Below are 19833 nucleotides of genomic sequence, written 5' to 3'. Positions count from 1 at the left end.
GAACTGACTTGATGGCACCTAACAACAACAACGACAGGCATAACTTAAAACCAAAACCCAAACACATTGTTATAGAGTCAATTTTGACTCTTAGTGACCCCGTAGGACAGAGCAGAACTTCCCCATAAGGTTTCCAAGGAGCAGCTGGTGGATTCGAACTGCTGACCTTTTGGTTAGCAATCAAGCTCTTAACCACTGCGCCTTCAGGGCTCCATGCATAACTTGGACTTGCTAAAATAAAAATGGAAAATCAAAATCATGGAAAAGGTAATTATGATTGAGTTTATTTTCAGTCAAATAAGATGGGAAGTATAAGGGATCAAATATATTGTTTGATAAAAATAAGCATATCAGTTCTACGGGAGAAGCTTTTTTTTTTTTTCTTCACTGTTACGAAAATAGAAAAGGAATTTATTGCATGGATTATTCTACAAGAACAGTGAATGGGTAATGCCTCTAACCTCAATTGAAGAGTTCTTCAAAAAGCCAAATATAGCATCCTTCTATAAAAACTGAGGTGATACAGTGAAACATAAGTTAGTGTTGATGTTTTTGCAAGAAGTTAAGCTACTAAGATTCAGGTACATAAGCACTGAACATCTAATTTTATATCAAAGATGGATCTTAGAATACATACCTTTCTAGGTACAGTATATAAGAGTGAGGTGGCTCCCGTCAGCTGAGTACAAGTCCCTGGAGAAGATCACAGGTGTAAGCCCTTAGCTGCAGCAGCAGCATGGAGGGGTTGGGGTGGTGGTGGGGTGTGGGTACACTCCTGGGTAAAAGATCAACAGAGTTAATTTACTCCCAAATGGTTAGTTCAGTGTCCTGCACAGGAAATTGTTATTGGCCAATAAATGGAAATTGTTTTGATATAAAGAAAAAGTTTGGGTTTTAGAATGGGTCTGGGGTTCAGAATTTGGCTTAACTACAAATTAGTAAAGAGATTTAGGGCAGTTTACTTAATCTATCTGAAGCCGTTTCCTCATCTGTGAAATGGAGAAGAGCCATGTCGTACGGTTTTTTGAGGATTAATTAACTAGTTAAAAACAGTTTACTATAGTTTTCTGGTAAGTCATTTAAATGACTTGTTTGTATTGTGGTTCCTCTTTCTAAAGGAAGCAGCCACTTAGTGGGTTTATTTGTTTTCCTTTCTCTGTAGGGAGTTGAAATTTCATTGTGCTTTTATCAATATTACAAAGAAATTCATCCAGTTATATTTGGTAATTCTTCCTGCTTATTTTTGAGAGCTCAGCATTTTGGCTGTTGTTGGTCTGCTGTTAGCTGGGTGGTGAAGATCACTTTGGGACATTTTCCAGAACTTAGTCTGTGTTTTGGACAAGTATCTTTGTACCTTTTAGAAACAGATAATTGTAACTGGTGGGCAAGATAGAGAACCCAGGTTGGGGGTTTCACTTGTCCCGTTTAAGGAGACTAAATTCAGGAAATTATCTGAATGAATAAGTCCCAGATAGTAAGATAAACTTGGTCTTGTCTTGGGGCTAACTATCCATTAAGGATAACAAATGTGCCTCTCTACAACTTGTCTTTTAGTGCTCAGAGACAAAATGCTGGGCTTCACTCTGATCCAACACCATTCAGATATTCTGAGAGTCATAATAAATCTTCCCTTCTTTTTAATTCATCACCATCAACCCTTTAGCTTTCAGTGCACGCTTTTTCAGTGCTGTAAACACAGGACTAGAATAGTTTCCCAACTAGAATAGCTCCTCACAGTAAATCATTTGGTGTCTTATCCACGTATCTGTTGGTTTGGCGAACTGTGGTGGCTTACATGTTGCTGTGATGCTGGAAACTATGCCACCAGTATTTCAAATACCAGCAGGGTCCCCCATGGTGGACAGATGTCAGCAGACCTTCCAGACTAAGACAGGTTCGAAGAAAGGCCTGATGATCTACTTCTGAAAATTAGCCAATGCAAACTTTATGGATCGCAACAGAATAGTGTCCACTATGCTGCTGGAAGATAAGCCTCCTTGGTTGGAAGGCACTACACAGTAGCCACAACAATGGACTAGGTTACACCAATGATCAGGAAGATGGAGCAGGACTGAGCAATGCTTTACTCTGTTGTACATGGGGCCACCATGAGTCAGAGCCAACTTGACGGCAACTAATAAAAGCATACATCAGAAAACCCAGGAATTAGGGGAAAAAAATTCCCACTTCAGTATTATAAGAATAATTCTTGTTTGCCCTGGATTCTTGAGTGTTTTCACACTTAGAAACTTGTATTCCTCTATTCTGGTTAGGCGGTAGGCAGTCTAGAAAATATATTTAACTTAAAAAAAAAGAAATCCATTCCTTTGTAAGCAATTCATACCCTGGCTGCTGGCACCACCCCCTGGAGAAGTACTGCTTCTCATTCAGGGCTTTTTCTTTTGCCATGCTTCTAATCCACGCAGAGCCTACCATGGGCAATGTTCTAAGTGTATCATGAACTACAGTGCCTTTTGCCTATTGCTCTTGTTTACTCAGAGAAAAATTATGCATATGTCCAGAAAGGAACTCATCACATGTCCCATTCGAACAGTGAGAAAGTCTTACCTTAACAATTGTAAAGATACAGAAGACTCAAACACTCTCCTACCAAGTTTCAGACTCTTCTCCCCAATAGGGAGGCCTTATCAGCTTGCCCCTGTCAGAGAAGTGTCCAGCATTTGGTATTCCAGACACCTCCTGCCCCTCCTCTTTAGTGACACAGAACTGGGAACTTGCCAAGGCTTAGCTCCTTGGCTCAGGCACCACCTCAGCTGTTTCTTAGAAGACTTTGTTCATCTTAATTCCAGGTATTTGAGAATGCCGAGCCCCAGGGCTGCATCTCTGAGACTCTATGCCATGACCCAAATGTTGCAGAGCAGTTTCCCAGCACTGTACCTTGTTGGGGCCTTGATCCTACTGCAGAGCCCTTTGGCCCTGTGTGGTGAGTACAGTGGTTATGAGGAAAATGGGACAGTTTCTCCAAGGTATGGAGAAAAATTCGCATTGAAGAATTAGTCAAAGGTAGTCAAATGGTGGTAGTTCAGAACAATTCTGAGAGAATACAGTCAACTTTGTTATGAATGAAAATAAAGCATTTAAAAATATTAAAGAAATTATTCTAATTCTTTCAAATACAAAAATCCTTGCTAGGCTGTTTTAGCAAGGAATAGCCTTTAATTTTCAAATCTAGTTATTATATTTAAATTGTAAAACACAGTTATTTTCTGATCAGGTTAATTATAACATCTACAATCTTAGTCACTGATTAATTAGAAAAAAATTCATCTATAAATCAAAAAATATCATCTAAGATCACAAACACTGAGTAAATTTTCTAGAGTAACAAGAAGGCACTTTGTAAACTGTAAACTTATGTAAAGCAAGACATTGTTATTGAAATTGTGAGGAAACTTTTACAAATCAATGAGAAATGAGTTTGAGCTATTGCTGTGGAAATTAGAATAATTTATGTTATTTAAATGGAAATGTGCTTTTATCGAAGTGATATTTTCCTCTTTCATTAGGCAACATTGTTTCTTGTCTGAGAGAATAATTTTTATAATATATTTTATTAAAAGTATTTATAAGCATATCCCCTGAGATAGCTATTAAGGTATCAAAAAGCAGGATTTGGGACAGCTTAGGGGAAACATCCTAACCCTAAAAAAATAGGATGTTCCCCCTTGAAAGCTAGCAGATTAATAAAAAGTATGGACGTCACACTTCATTCATCACTGAGAGGGGACCGGGGAAACTGTGGGCATATTCAGGAAGCATTTTTATTTGGAAGATGATTCTTCACAACAAAAGGATGACAATTGTTGAGGGATTGTTATTGTGAGTTGCCTAGCTGCTGTGGAGTCAATTCTGATTCATGGCGACCATATGTGTACACGGTAGAACTGCTCCATGGGGTTTTTAAGGCAGTGACCTTTCAGAAGTAGATCACCAGGCCTGTCTTCCAAGATACTTCTGGATAGGTCTGAACTGCCAACCTTTCAGCTAATAGCCGAGTGCTTAATTGTTTGCTGCACCCAGGGATGTTGTTGAGTGCCTTCAAGTTGATTTTCGACTCACAGCGACCCCATGTGACAAAGGAGAACTGCCCTGTAGGATTTTCTAGGGTGTAATCTTTATGGGATCAGATCGCCTGGTTTCTTCCCCAGCGGAGCAGTTGGTGAGCTCCAACTGCCGGCCTTTCACTTAGCATTTGAGAACTTAACTGTTGCACCACCAGGGTTCCTTTTATAACGTCTATAAAATGCTTAATATAGTGTCTAGCAAAAAAGTGGTCACAAACTCAATAAATCATTCTTTATGATCTATTGCTAATAAGTGTCATAGGCAACCCAAGGTAGAGATAATCACCGTTTGCTAGAGTAGCATGTAGAAGACTGTAGGCAGCACTCTACAATGGGAGATGGTAGGACCAAAGGTATAGAAGTGAGAATGCACAGGCCTTAGGTTTGCCTAAGAGCAGTGCTAACTCACACAGAGGAGCAGTTGTTGATGAGGGTGAAGACTCCATGGGAAAGGCCAGAAGAGGTTTGTCTTAATGCTCATGGGTTGATAAATGTTTTAAATAGTTTGCTTTTAGCAAATGGGTAGTTTAGACACAACTCTTAACTTAGATTCAGTCTTAAAAGGAAATCATCTTTTAGTGCTTTATCTGATATGCCCAATGCTCTAAATTTATTAAGCTGCACGAAAATTTCTCACAAAAAAATTTTTGGAACCTGAGACAATTCCTTTTCTAACCCAACCTTTCATATTTCTTATTTTAAACTATAATTCATTGTTTGGCCTCATTCTGATGAGCTTCTTTCCAAAATATCGTAAAATGCACAAAACATGTTCTTTGTAGTGGGTGTAGTGGTTGGGAGAGGTGGGGATTACATAGAGATTCCGGATTCACTCAGTCTTCACAAATTTTCAAAGATAAGCAACTCTTCTTTAAAACACTTATTGGAATACAACACACACAGAGAACAGTGTACACAACGAACATGTACAGCTCAATGATTTATCAAAAAACAAACACTTGTGAAAACCTCACTCCGGTTTATTACTAGCCCCCAGAAGTCCCATGGGGCACCTCCCATTTATTACTCCACCCCTCTTCAAAGGTAACCATTATTCTGATTTTCATGGTAATTATTTCCTCCATTTTACTGATAGTTGTACTATAGCTTAGTTTCACATTTTTAAAAACTTTTAAAATGGAATCATACATTCATGGTGTCTGTCTACTTTTGCTAAACATTTTGTTTGTGAGATTCATCTATAGTGTCGTGAGTAGTATTACGTTCATTTTTATGACTGCACAGTATTCCAGGAGATGAATGTACCACAATTTACTAACCTGTTCCACTGCTGATGGATATTTAGGTTGTTTAATGTTTAGATCAATTACAAATAATTCTGCGATAAATATTTTTGATCTTTTTTCTTGGTGCACACTTTCATATATCTCTGCTGATAAAATACTCATGAATGTAATTGCCAGGCTCTGGGATATTATTATTTTCACCTTTAGGAAATAATATCACAATGGTTTTTTAAGTGAATATATCAGTTTTCATTCTTACCAGAAGTACCTTAGAGCTCCAATGAGTAACAATCTTGCCAACGTTGGTAATGTCATGGGCTTTAATTTTAGACATTCTTTTTTTTTTTCATGGATATGTAGTAGTTACTCATTGTAGTTTTTAATTTCAATTCTTGATGATTGACGAGGTTGAAATGAGCCTTTGTGGCGCAGTGGTTAAATGATCAACTGTTAACTGAAAGGTCTACAGTTTGAAACCACCAGCTGCCCAATGGGAGAAAGATATGGCAGTTGGCTTTCTTAAGGATTTATAGCCTTGGAAACCCTATGGGGCAGTTCTACTCTGTCCTATAAGGTCACTATGAGTCGGAAATTGACTCAATGGCAATTGGTGGTGGAGGTGGTGCGAAGAGGCTGAAGGAGCCTGAGCAGCTCAAGCAGTTTACCATGGGCTGCTAACCTAAAGGTTTGTGGTTCAAACCCACCCAGCAGCCCCTCGGAAGAAAGCCCTGGTGAATTGTGTCCATAAAAATTAACCAGTACCAAGCCTGTTGCCAATGAGTTCATTCTGACTCATAGCAACCCTATAAGATAGAGTAGAACTGCCTCATAGGGTTTCCAAGGCTGCAATCTTTATGGAACCAGACTGCCACATCTTTCTTCTGTGGAGCGGCTGGTGGGTTTGAACCACTGACTTTGGTTAGAAGCTGAAGGCTTAACCACTGTGCAACCAGGACTCCTTCAATAAGGATTACTATCAAGAAAACCCTATGGAACAGTTCTACTCTGTAACATACCGGGTCACCGTGAGTCACAATCAACTTAACAGCAACAGGCTTGATTTTTTAGTTTAACAAGGTTGAGCATCTACTCATATGTTTGTTGCCCGTTAGTGTAGCTGCTTTAGATAAGTGTCTGGTCAAGTCCTTTGGCCATTTTTCTATTAGTTTGTCTGCTTTTTAAAAACTAATTTGTAAGCATTCTTTTCATTTTGCCTCACGATTATAGGATAAAATTCTGTTTCAGAGTGACTCCTTGTGGCTACATTATGCATTTGCACCAAAAAGTCCATGAACAGTGTAAAAGTTCAGTGGTCATGTCAAGAAAATGAAACATACCTCACTAGTGTAATAATGTAATGACCTAGTTCTGTAAAACAGTGTCATGGGTTGAATTGTGTCCCCCCAAAATATGTGTCAACTTGGCTAGGCCAGGATTCCCAGTAGTGTGTGATTGTCCACCATTTTGTCATCTGATGAGATTTTCCTATGTGTTATAAATCCTACCTCTATGATGTTAATAAGGCAGGATTAGAGGCAATTATATTAATGAGGCAGGACTCAATTTACAAGGTTAGGCTTTGTCTTAAGTCAATCTCTTTTGAGATATAAAAGAGAGAAGTGAGTAGAGAGGCATGGAAACCTCATACTACCAAGAAACAAGAGCCAGAAGAACAACACATCCTTTGGACCCAGGGTCCTGCACTAAGAATCTCCTCAACCAGGGAAGATTGATGATAAGGACATTCTCCCAGACCCAACAGAGAGAGAAAGCCTTTTCCTGGAGCTAGGGCCCTGAATTTGGACTTCTAGCCTCTTAGACTGTGAGAGAATAAATTTCTCTTTGTTAAAGTCATTCACTTGTGGGTTTTCTATTATAGTAGCACTAGACGACTAAGACAAATGGGAAGGGCCCCTCACTCTGTACTGTTAATTAAATGAAACTGGCTCACTCTTTTTCACTCTTCTCTCACCATTCAAGGTTGCAAAATACCTCCAAGCATTGCTCATGGATCCTATAAATATGTGAACACAATTCTATTCTTTCCTACTGAGGTGGAATATAAATGTGATGAAGGATATGTTCTGGTTGGAAAGGCTAAAATCACCTGCACATTTTCAAGTTGGTCGTCTCCAGCTCCTCAATGTAAAGGTAACTCCAGCTTCACTGATAGCCCTTCCAAGAAGGTAGAACACCTATGAAAGTTCTGACAGTACAGTCTTCCCCCAACAGAGGGAGTGCTTAGAAATTTGTATTTTAAGTGTATTTATTAATTTGTGTCATTAATATATGCACATGGGACAACATTTACGAAGTGTGAACAATCACACAGTTTATCACCCTTTAAGTAATCACTGTTCCCAATGCATGTCTTTTCAGGGTATTTAAAGGGCCACTTTTTGTTTTATTTTTTAAAAAGTTTAAATTTAATTATAACATACAACAGAGCTGTGTACAAATCTTAGGTGTCAATGAGTTATCAAAAAATGAACCAACCCATGTAACTACCATTGACGTCAAGAAGCATTACTACTACCAGCATCCTAGAAGCATTCTACATGCCCCCTCCCAGTTACACCCTGACTCTACTTCCCGGAGGGGTCATTATTCTGAATTCTAAAACCGTAGAATAGCTTTGCCTATTTTTGGACTTTGTGTAAAGGAAATCATGTATGTACTATTTTGTGCCTGGCTTGTTTACTCAATGTCATGTTTTCGAAAAACATCTATCTTCTTGCAAGTAGTGATAGTTTATTCTTTTTTATTGTGGTATGACTCAAAATGAGAAGAAACAGCTGTAAACATTCATTAATAATCAGAGCATGGAATATACAAAGTATGAAACTGGGAAAATTGGAAATCATCAAAAATAAAATGGAACACATAAAGATCGATACCCTAGGCATTAGTGAGCTGAAATGGGCCGGCATTGGCCATTTTGAATCAGATAATCATATGGTCTACTATGCCGGGAATTACAAATTAAAGAGAAATGGCATCTCATTTATTGTCAAAAAGAACATTTCAAGATCTATCCTGAAGTACAATGCTGTAAGTGATAGGATAATATCAATATGCCTATAAGGAGATCAGTTAATACGACCATTATTCAAAATTTACGCACCAACCACTAATACCAAAAAAAAAAAAAAAAAGATGAGGAAATTGAAGATTTTTACCAATTTCTGCAGTGTGAAATTGATCAAACATGGAATCAGGATGCATTGATAATTACTGGTGACTGGAATGCAAAAGTTGGAAACAAAGAAGGATCTGTGGTTGGTGATAGGAATGACACCAAGAGACCATATGATAGAATTTTGCAAGACCAACGACTTATTCATTGCAAATACCTTTTTTCAACAACATAAATGGCGACTATACACGTGGATCTCACCAGATGGAAAACACAGGAATCAAATCAACTACATCTGCAGAAAGAGATGATGGAAAAGCTCAATATCATCAGTCAGAACAAGGCCAGCAGCTGACTGTGGAACAGACCATCAATTGCTCATATGCAAGTTTAAATTGAAGCTGAAAAGAATTAAAACAAGTCCATCATAACCAAAATACAACCTTGAGTATATCCCACCTAAATTTAGAGACCATCTAAAGAATAGATTTGACTAATTGAACACTAATAACCAAAGACCGGACAAGTTGTGGGATGACATCAAAGACATCATACTCAAGGAAGCAAAAGATGGTTAAAAAGACAGAAGAGAGAGAAAAGACCAAATAGATGTCAGAAGAGACTCTGAAACTTGCTCTTGAATGTAGAGTAACTAAAGTGAGTGGAAGAAATAACGAGGTAAAAGAGCCAAACAGAAGATTTCAAAGTGTGGCTAAAGAAGACAAAGTAAATTATTATGAAATGTGCAAAGACCTGGAGTTAGAAAATCAAAAGGGAAGAACCCACTCAGCATTTCTCAATCTGAAAGAACTGAAAAAAAAATTCAATTCTAGAATTGCAATACTGAGGGATTCTATGGACAAAATATTGAATGAGGCAGGAAGCATCAGAAGAAGATGGAAGAAATGCACAGTCACTGTATCAAAAAGAATCGGTTTAAGTTCAACCATTTTAGGAGGTAGCATATGATCAAGAACCAATGGTATTGAAGGAAGAAGTCAAAGCTGCACTGAAGGCATTGGCAAAAAAAAAAAAAAAAAAAGGCTCCAGGAATTGATGGAACACCAACTGAGATATTTCCACAAATGGATGGAGGTACTCATCTATGCCAAGAAATTTAGAAGACAGCTACTTGGCCAACCAATTGAAAGAGATCCATATTTATGCTCATTCCAAAGAATGGTGATCCAAAAGAATGCAGAAATTATAGAATAATATCATTAATATCAGACACAAAATTTCATTGAAGATAATTAAAGACATTTGCAGCAGTGCCTCCACAGGGAACTGCCAAAGTTCAAGCCAGATTCAGAAGAGATCATGGAATGAGAGGTATCATTGCTGATGTCAGATAGATCCTGGCTGAAAGCAGAGAATACCAGAAAGATGTTTACCTGTGTTTTATTGACTATGCAAAGGCATTCAACTGTGTGGATCATAAATCATGGACAACATTGCTAAGAATGGGAATTCTAGAACACTTAATTGTGCTCATGTGGAACCTGTACATAGACCAAGAGTTAGTCATTTGAACAGAACAAAGGAAGACTGAGTGGTTTAAAGTCAGGAAAAATATGTGTCGTGGTGGTATCTTTTCACAACAAAGGAATACTGGGTGGTTTAAACAAAAAAGAACAGAACAGACCAAGGGAATACTGGGTAGTTTAAAATCAGGAAAGATGTGTGTCATGGTGATATATTTTCACCATACTTATTCAGTCTGCATGCCTAGCAGGTAATCCGAGAAGCTGGACTGTATGAGGAAGAATGTGGGATCAGGATTGGTGGAAGACTCATTAACAACCTGAGATATGCAGATGACACAACCTTGCTTGCTGAAAATGAAGAGATCTTGAAGCACTGATGAAGATCAAAGACCACAGCCTTCAGTATGGATTACGGCTCAACATAAAGAAAACAAAAGTCTTCATAACTGGACCAATAAGCAGCATCATGATAAACAGAAAAGATTGAAGTTGTCAAGGATTTGATTTTACTTGGATCCACAATCAACAGCCATGGAAGCAGCAGTCGAGAAATGCCGTGTTCTACTGGGCAAATCTGCTGCAAAGGACCTCTTTAAAGTGTTGAAAAGCAAAGATGTCACCTTGAGGACTAAGGTGTGCCTGATCTAAGCCATGATATTTTCAGTCACCTCATATGTATGTGAAAGCTGGACAATGCATAAGGGAGACCAAAGAAGAATTGATGCCGAATTATTGCATTAGTGAAGAATATCGAATATACCACGTACTGCCAGAAGAACAAACAAGTGTATTGGAAGAAGTACAGTCATAGTGCTCCTTGGAAGTGAGGATGGTGAAGCTTTGTCTCACGTACTTTGGACATATTATCGGGAGGGACCAGTCCTTGGAGAAGGACATCATGGTTGGTAAGGTAGAAGGTCAGTAAAAAAGAAGACCCTCAACGAGATGAATTGACACAACGGGCTCAAATATAGCAACCACTGTGAGGATGGTACAGGACTGGGCAGTGCTTCATTTTGTTGTACATAGAGTCGCTATGAGTTGGAACTGACATGACTGCCCATAACAACAACGATGTTCCATTGGATGAATATACCTTGTTTATGTATCCATTTTAATACTGTATGAACATTGTATAGGTAAAGTTTGGGTTTTTTGTGTTGCAGACTATTAGGAATAATGCTGGGACACATCTCTTGATACAAATATGCATGTGTTTCTGTTGAGAATAAATTTAGGAGTGGAGTTGCTGTTGCATAGGGTTTATACATATTCACCTTTAGTGGATAATGACAAATTTTATTCAAAAGTAGTTGTAACAATTTACCAGTAATGTGTGAGTGTCCTAGTTTTGACAAGCAGAAGTTCTTCAATTTATCAATCTTTTCCTTGATGGTTGGAGCTTTTTTGTCCTATTTAAGCTATATTTGCCTACAACGAGGTCACACAAATATTCTCCTATGTTACTTTCCAGAAGTTTTATTTTTTTATCTTTAATGTTGATCTCTTCAGTCCGCCTAGAATCACTATTTGTTTATGGTATAAAGTACGGATCAAATTTTGTTTTCCTCCCAGTGGATATCTGTTTAACCCTGCACCATTTATGAATTAGAACATAGTTTCCTCACTGCTGTGCAGTGCTACGTTTGTAATAAATCAAGTGTATGTGTATATGTGGTTCTGATTCTGGACCTAGAGATAACAACTGTTAATTTGACAGTATCAATGGAGACTTAGCAAGATCTTAGTGAATACCTGCTTAAGTTTGAATGTGTAAATTCCAAACATCCTTGAAGTATCTGATATCTTCATTACAGCCTCATACAGATTGATCTGGTAAGAGATTTCTGGTTGACCACCACGCTGGGGTGACAAATATGAGGTCAGGTTTGAGTCTGCCTTTCGACTCCACATGGCATTTTTATCACTCTGCTAACAGCAACTTGAGGAGATAATTTCCCACTATTATCTCTATTTAACACAGGATATTAAGAGGAGAATAAAAATTATATGCTTAGGGCCGTGTAAAGAACAAGGTTTTGAGTTATAGTAGTTTTGAAAACTCAGATTCTGAGATCACAATACTTAGGCTTATAACATAATCATACAACCTAAAAGCTATGTGACCTTGGGAAAATTATATAAACCCTCTGTAGCTTGTTTTCCTTTCTAGCCTAATGAAGAAAGTAATATTTGTTTGCAATAGTATTTACATTGACATGTAGTATGTGTATAAAAACATTATTATTATTAATTTTATTATTATCATAAAATAAACCGAGGCAAAGAGCAACTCTCAATTTGAGTATAATTTGTTATCAGTGTTTCTCACCTTTCAATAATCTGTACTATTATACAATCTTTTCCTGAGAATCAAGGATGATCAAAATTGTATTTCCATTACAGCTCTGTGTTTGAAACCGGAGATAGAAAACGGGAAGCTGTATGTGGATAAGGATCAGTATGTTGAGACTGAAAATGTCATCATTAAGTGTGATCCCGGCTATGGTGTAGTTGGTCTCCAGAGTATCACTTGCTCAGAGAACAGAACCTGGTACCCAGGGGTGCCCAAGTGTGAGTGGGTAAGTAGCTATCTTAGTCATCTACTGCTGCTATAACAGAAATACCACAAGTGGATGGCTTTAACAAACAGAAATTTATTCTTTCACAGTCTAGGAGGCTAGAAGTCCGAATTCATGGCACCAGTTCTAGGGGAAGTCTTTCTCTCTCTGTAGGTTCTGGGGGAAGGTCCTTGTCATTAATCTTCCCCTGGCCTAAGAACTTCTCAGTGCAGGTACTCCAGGTCCAAAGGACACGCTATGCTCCTGATGCTTCTTTCTTGGTGGTATGAGGTTCCTCTCCTTTCTGCTCCATTCTCTCTTTTATATCTCAAAAGAAATTGACTCAAGATAAACCTAATTCTGTAGATTGAGCCCTGCCTCATTAACATAACTGCCTCTAACCCGGTACCATTAACATCATAGTGGTTAGGATTTACAACACTTAGGATAATCACATCAGATCACAAAATGCTGGACAACACAATACTGGGAATCATGGCCTAGGCGAGATAACACATATTTCAGGGGGAAACAATTCAACTCACAACAGTGGCATACATTTCAGGGTGTCCTATCACACCCTAAAAATGGCAACCTCCTTCAAAGCACCATCGCAGCCAATGTCAATGAAATCAGACTTTTGTCAGGATTCATTTCTGAGTTGTTTGAATCACCTATGGGAATTAGCAGTTTTAACCTTGAAGTACTGTGGTGAGTTCGTTGAGGCGTATTCTAATTCTCTCATTTTATAGCAAGAAGGACCAAGATCCTTAGATAGGAGGGCCTCATCAATCCAAGTGACTTGGCCACCAGGCCTATATTTTTAACAATAAATGCTATGCTTTTGCTCCATTTTGGATGGGTCCTCAGAACTCTCCTTCCAGTTGTCCCTGAAGAGCCCTCTGGGTGTCCTCTGCAGCGTGTCCTTTCCCTGCTTCAGCAGCTATTCATTGTTACCTGTCTTAGTTACTTAGAGCTACCGTAGCAAAAAATACCACAAGTGGTTGCTTTAAAGGACAGAAATTTATTTTCTCATAGTTCTGGAGGCTAAAAGTGCAAATCGGGGTCTTGGCCATGTTGATTCTCTCTGTGGGCCTCTCTCCTAGTTTCTGGTGTCTGCAGCAATACTTGGTGTTCCTTTGCTTGTAGACAGGTCCTCACATGGCATCTATCTTCGCCCTGTGTGTGTCTCTGTGTCTATTCTGCTCTATTTATAAGATATCACTCAGAAGTAATTAGGTTTAGTACTCACCCTGCTCTGGTATGATGTCATTAACCTAACAAAAGAAAACTCCTATTTCCAAATAGGGTCATATTTACAGGTGCAGGGGTTAGGATTTCCACCTTTATTTTGGGGGGACACAATCTAATCCATAACTCTGCCCTAAGGTGAACACTTTGCTGAGACAGAATGTCTTTTGGAGGGTATAATACTCCAATTTGCTGTCAATGGTGATGAATCCTGAAAGAATCTTACACTGTCAGTTTAAAAAGAAGCTTTTTAAAAAGAAGCTTTTGTCTATCTCTTTTAGGAAGCCCCTGAAGGCTGCAAACAAGTGCTATCAGGCAGATACCTCATGCAGTGTCTCCCAAGGCCGCAGGATGTGAAAATGGCCCTGGAAGTATATAAACTGTCGTTGGAGATTGAACAACTGGCACGAAGAGTTGGACTTGAAGAGGAACACTAGTTAGAAATCAGCACATCTACTCCATCCCTCTCCCCCTAAAGAAAATAGAGAAATTAGGTCCTCTTCCTATATAGTAACGCTAAGAAGTCAGACCCAAACTCTACTGTTTCTTAAATATTATCATTCACTAGAAAAATATTCCTGTGTTGGAAGAATTAGTTAATATTCTTAGTGCCACTGATGATGTGGAACTATTTATTGATTTATGTCCTCACAGCTCATCTTACACTTCTGCTTTCCTGGATTTGGTGGGCTGTCTAAAATAAATGATCACCTGTCGAAAATCAAATTTTCCTTGTTTTCACTTAGATTTCTGTGTAATGAAAACTTAGGGCCCTTTACAAATCACTTCCTAATGTTTCTTTGAAAATATAGACTTACACCCACGTTGCTACCTTTGTCTGAATTGTCTTTATGCTACATCATCACTTCCTACTCACCTTTCAGTGCTCAGGTCAAACATCACATCTTCCTCCAAGTCTCTCTTCTCTCCCTATTTGACCAGTATTTATCTGGAGTCATTTATCATCTTCCACATTTAAGATATATTTGGTTTTGTCCAACATCCCGTCCATCCCGTAATGACAAGCTATAAGTTCTTCAAAACCTGATCTATGTATAACCCAAGTATCAACCTCTCGGGCATATACAATCTTCTAATTTAATGTCATCGCTCTTTTCCTTAATACTGTATTTAAATTAAAATGGCTTCAATGTCCCTCTTAGATCAGATTCCACAGAAGCAGACCCTGAGAAGAGGATTCGTATGCAAGTAATTATTACAGAAGTGGTCCCAGAAGAAACAAGAAAGGAAGTAGGGTGAGCAGGGCAGGGAAGAGAAGGAACCTAGCAGACTTTCAGACAAAGTTCTGTGGAGAGTTGCTGTGTTCTTAGCTGCTGTCCAGTCAGCCCCCAACTCCTGATGATGGAATTAATGTTTATATCAACACTATTTGCAGTAATCTCAAATTAAAAACTACCAAACTGCTCATGAGCAGCACAGGATATAAATTAATTGTGGCATTTATCACATCATGAAATATACCACAACAATGGAATGAATGGATAGTATATACTGCTTCATTTCTTTTATGTAAAGTACAAAAGCAGGCAAAATTAATCCGTGACATTAGAAGTCCAAATAGCAATCCCCCTTGGAAAGGGAACATAAGGAGGGGCCTCAAGGTGCTGGTAATGCTCTGTTTCTTGATCTGAGTGATGTTACGTGGGTGTGTTCAGTTTGCAAAAATTCAACTAGCTTTACTCTTAAGATATTGTACTTTTTTTATTAGTGGTTGCCAGGAGTGGGAGGGGGAAGAAAGAGAGGGAATCATTCTCTGGGAAGTAGTGAGTTTATGTCTATGGTGATGGGGAAATTGGCATTGATTAAGGGCAATGGTTACACAACTTGAGTAATGTAACTATCACTAAGAAGTACACCAGAAAAAGGGCAAAAAGGCAAATGTTGTGTTATACATAATTTTACAGCAACAACAACAAAAAAGGAGAGGGGTGCAGCTGTTGATACCACTTAGGTACAACCAAACACCACATGGGATTAGTTTTCTTGGTTTGATGGCTTAGGGTCATGGATTCATGGGGCCATCCAGTCAATTGGCCTATTGTTGATTTTAGAGTTTCTGTTCTACCTCCTAGTTTGGTGAGTAGTGCCTGGTATCTTAAAACTTGTGAGCGACATCCAAGATACAATTGGTCTCTATGCGCCTGGAACAACAGAGAAGGCAGGAGATCCAGGAATCAGAGAAATAACTGTACTGCAGATCTAATTGCCTCCATGAACGACTGCCTCTTTTACCATGAGACCAGAAGAACTGAATGGTGCCTGAATACCATTGCTACATGTTTCAGTAAAGGACTCAGTATCTGGATCCTGATCAAAAGGGGGAAAAATGTGGAACAGAATGTCCTATTTCAATGGAATGCAGAGTTACTGGGCCCACTGAGATTGGAGGAATCCCTGAGTCTATTGCTCTGAGATAATATTTAAACCTTAAACAGAAATTATTCCCTGAAGTCATCTTTAAGCCACACAACAGTTCAAGCTCAATTAGTAAAAAATGTTTACATTGAGCATTGTGTTCTTTTAAGGAATTATCTATATGAGATCAAATTGGCAACAGTAACTCTAAAGCATAGATGAAAAATTTAGGGGACAGTGGGTTTAAGTTAATGCGGGTGTAATAATTTAGGTAGAGAAGGTGATAATGATGATATAACATGAAGAATGTAAACAATGTCACTGAATTGTACATGTAGAAATTACTGAATGGGTGCATGTTTTGCTATATATGTATTTTCATCAAAAAAATTTAAAACATATTGCAATATTTTATATGTACATAATACTTCAACAAAAATTACGTGGAAAAAAATTAGAAAGAGAGTGGCTCTCCTATAGCCTAGTTATCTGAGGTATAACACCAGTTTTCCCATTTACTTAGAATACCTTTACCTTATGCATTCAGACAGGAGAATTATCATTTCGTCAGGACAGAATTCATATTTTCAATGTTTATATTGGCTGTCACTTTTTCCCCTTTACAACTGCATCTGCTATTCCCTAAGGTTGCTATGCCAGGAGTTACAAGGGACATTGCGACAAATCCCAGTATCCAGAGGTTTTATCTATGCTGTTTTGGCTCCCTCTGTTGGTTCACTGGTTTTTCACCAATACAGTGGACAACAGTCAGGGTATTAGATTTTGATGTTGCTGTTCTTTATATTATTCCACTGGACCAGATCCTCGGGAATTAAGGGTATGGTTTTTATGCTTCCTTGGTAAGTTTTGCCTCCTATTGTATAACACAAGGCTTTAGTTTGTACATCACAAACACTAATGGTAAGAAGATCACCTTGGCTTCACAATATCATGTTTCTCCTCTTTATTGGCCCAACTTTTTCCTCACAGAGACTTAGACATAGTGGGTGTGGGTCTTTGCATCAACTCACTGTTATCAATTATCTTCCCAACTATAGTATTGAAAGTATTGACAAATGTTAACAGGAAGCTTAGATTGATGGGAAGATCTGATGCTTGAGTAAATAATATCATTTGCTTGTCTAAAAGATACAGAAATACAGAAGGAAGTCGTCAAGATCTGGATACAGGGCAGAGAAATCCATCACAATTTCCAGGTTAGGTAGAGGTTAAGTTTCCAGACTTCAAAATCTTTACAGCAGATGCACAGCTAAGATGATTTCATCTGAATGAGTGAGAGCCTCATCAGAACTTCTGGAAGTTCAAATGTTCCCCTCTAAGCACTGCTTTGTAAGGTTGGAGCAGGTCTACACACTGGCTGTTTCTGCTATGTGGTAGGCCCACTCATCTTGGCCAGTTTATTTATCAATACACAAAATGACTACAGGTATAATGATAATGACTCACCTTCCTTTGGCTAACTCCAACTTGTGGCAACCTTTTTTCCTTCAAGGCTTTATGTATGTCATTCCATTGCCTTCTTGCCTGCATGGTTTCTGCTGAATAGTCAGACCTCAGTCTTATTGACTCTCCTTTGTAGGTGACTTTTCATTTATCCCTAGCCACTCTCAAGGGTCTATTTTTGGTTTTGGCAAGTTTGATTATAACATGTCTTGGTGACTTTCTTTTGGATTCTACCCTGTGTAGGTTTCGTTGAGCTTCTTGGATAGATACCGCCACATCTTTCACGATCTCAGGGAAGTTTTCCACCAGCAAACCTACAACAATTCTCTCTGTGTTTTCTGTTATTCCCCGCCCCTGTTCTGGTACTCCAATCACTTGTAGGTTTTCCTTCTTGATAGTGTCCCACATGATTCTTAGGGTTTTTTCATTTTTTTTTAATTCTTTTATCTGATTTTTCCTCAAATAAATTGTCATCAAGGGATTTACCTTCAATCTCACTAATTCCAACTTTCATTGCCTCAGTTCTTCTCCTATGACCTTCTATTGAGTTATCTAATTCTGAAATTTTGTTGTTAATCTTTTGAATTTCTAATTGTTGTCTCTCTATGGTTCCTAGCAGCCTGTTAAATTTGCCATTCAGTTGTATTGTTTTCCTAAATTCTCCTGTTGCTTAGTCTGTGTGTTCCTTGGCTTGGTCTGGGTTCTGCTTGATCTCCTTCCTGATCTCTTGAAGAGCTCTGTATAGTAATCTTTTGAAATCTAACTGTAGTAATTCCAAGATCTTATCTTCCTCTGGAAGGTTTCCTGGTTCTTTGTTTTGGTCACTTGCTGGAGTCTTCTTGACCTGCTTCTCTATGCGATTTGATGTTGACTGTTGTCTCTGAGCCATCAATACGTTATTATATTTATTTATTGTATGTGTTTGTTTATTCCATCCTAGCTTTTTGTTTTGTTTTGATATGCCCAAGTAGGCTGGGCATGTGAGCTACTTTGGTTGTTCATGTCTTTGAAGCTGTCACGTCCTGCTGCCGGGTGGTAAGAACTGCTACTAGGTGTATGAGCCCAGGATTCTGTTCACTTTTCTTATGCAGATTCAGCTCAAGTGTCCAGGTTGTTGGTCACCAAGCATTGGTACAGACTCTCACCTAGAGTCCTAGATGGGAAGGGCTGTACAGGGGAGTTTGGAGAAGGCACAGGTATCTGGCTGCAGTAGGGGGCTATGTGCTAAACATGACAGGGGGCTGACAGCTATTCCTGAGTGGAAGGCGTGTTCTCGTTCCCTAGAGCATGTAGATGGGTGGGTTTTGCAGCTGGACTTTGGGCACTCAATGCTGTTGGCTGTAGGACAACAGGGAGACACCACTTATCCTTGGACCCCTGTTGTGGGTGGCTAGATGGAATGGCTGATACTGCCAGTCCTCAGGCCCCTGATGTGAGTGGGTGAGGACTTTGCTTAATGGCCAGGGTAGTGTCAAATGTCACTAATCTGCAACTCCTCTTGGATGAGTTGTCGTTCTATGCTAATGAAGGCCTATGCTGTTGAATCGGTCTACACAGGTCTAGACGGGGTGAAGGGCACTAAAAGTCCATGGACCCCTTAAGCTAGTACCTAGGCAAAGGGGCAGTGCCTGCCCTGAGTTCCTGGCTTAGGGGGCATAGCAATTTTTTTAAGCCAGAGGCTGGTTTAGGCATAAATAGTCCTGAGTTCCTGGCTTGGGAGCTTGGCAAGTTTTTTAAGACTGGTTTGGCACAGATAGGCCTTAGTTCTGGCTTAGAGAGTGTGGCATATGTTGAATACTACGTCAGAGTGGAGCGGGGTTGAGGGTGGGTGAGGGGAAAGAGGCACTTTTCCACAGTGAAAGTCCCAGAGGGGGAGGGGTTATTTTGGCCACATGTGGTAGGTTATATTCTTGCACTTAACTTTTGCAGGTCCAGCACCACTTCCTCCCAGCTCCGGAGGCTTGCGCAGACTCTCTGTCACCTGGTCTCTCCTGACGTGGTGAAACACCTCCCGAATGCTACTGCACACCTCAGTTTACATGTGCTGGCCGACCCAGCCCACAGGGTGCCGGCTACCTCACAAATGGCACTTCTTCACTACCTCTGAACTGTCTCTCCTTCCCCCTGCCACTCAGTCCGACTCCTCAACTTTGCCTTTGATGATCAGGGCTCCTAGGTTGCCGTATGTAAGCAACACACTTGTTTTTTTTCAGGTATTTTTTTGTA

The 19833-nt window shown here is 39.2% G+C and overlaps 1 protein-coding gene across 1 annotated transcript; it reads left to right on the top strand.

Moving 5' to 3' along the window:
* Window positions 1–575: 575 nt before the first annotated feature.
* LOC111750708 (apolipoprotein R-like) lies at window positions 576–14771 on the top strand. The gene is made up of 4 exons (XM_064272973.1): window positions 576–2944; window positions 7313–7483; window positions 12362–12537; window positions 14049–14771. The coding sequence occupies exons 1-4, from the start codon at window positions 2458–2460 to the stop codon at window positions 14202–14204; spliced, it is 990 nt and encodes a 329-aa protein (XP_064129043.1). The 5' UTR covers window positions 576–2457; the 3' UTR covers window positions 14205–14771.
* The last annotated feature ends 5062 nt before the right edge of the window (window positions 14772–19833 follow it).

Source organism: Loxodonta africana, chromosome 20, assembly GCF_030014295.1.
Source record: "Loxodonta africana isolate mLoxAfr1 chromosome 20, mLoxAfr1.hap2, whole genome shotgun sequence".
Lineage (NCBI taxonomy): Eukaryota > Metazoa > Chordata > Mammalia > Proboscidea > Elephantidae > Loxodonta > Loxodonta africana.
Note: the sequence above shows the minus strand (reverse complement) of the source record. Positions and strands in the feature narration are given on the sequence as shown.

What these genes read in the sequence shown, in the direction of transcription:
- LOC111750708 (XM_064272973.1), top strand. Translation starts at nt 2,458, where the DNA reads ATGAACTACAGTGCCTTTTGCCTATTGCTCTTGTTTACTCAGAGAAAA. An exon ending in GAGCCCTTTGGCCCTGTGTG is followed by an intron (nt 2,945 to 7,312) that starts GTGAGTACAGTG and finishes TCACCATTCAAG; the next exon opens with GTTGCAAAATACCTCCAAGC. An exon ending in TCCAGCTCCTCAATGTAAAG is followed by an intron (nt 7,484 to 12,361) that starts GTAACTCCAGCT and finishes TTTCCATTACAG; the next exon opens with CTCTGTGTTTGAAACCGGAG.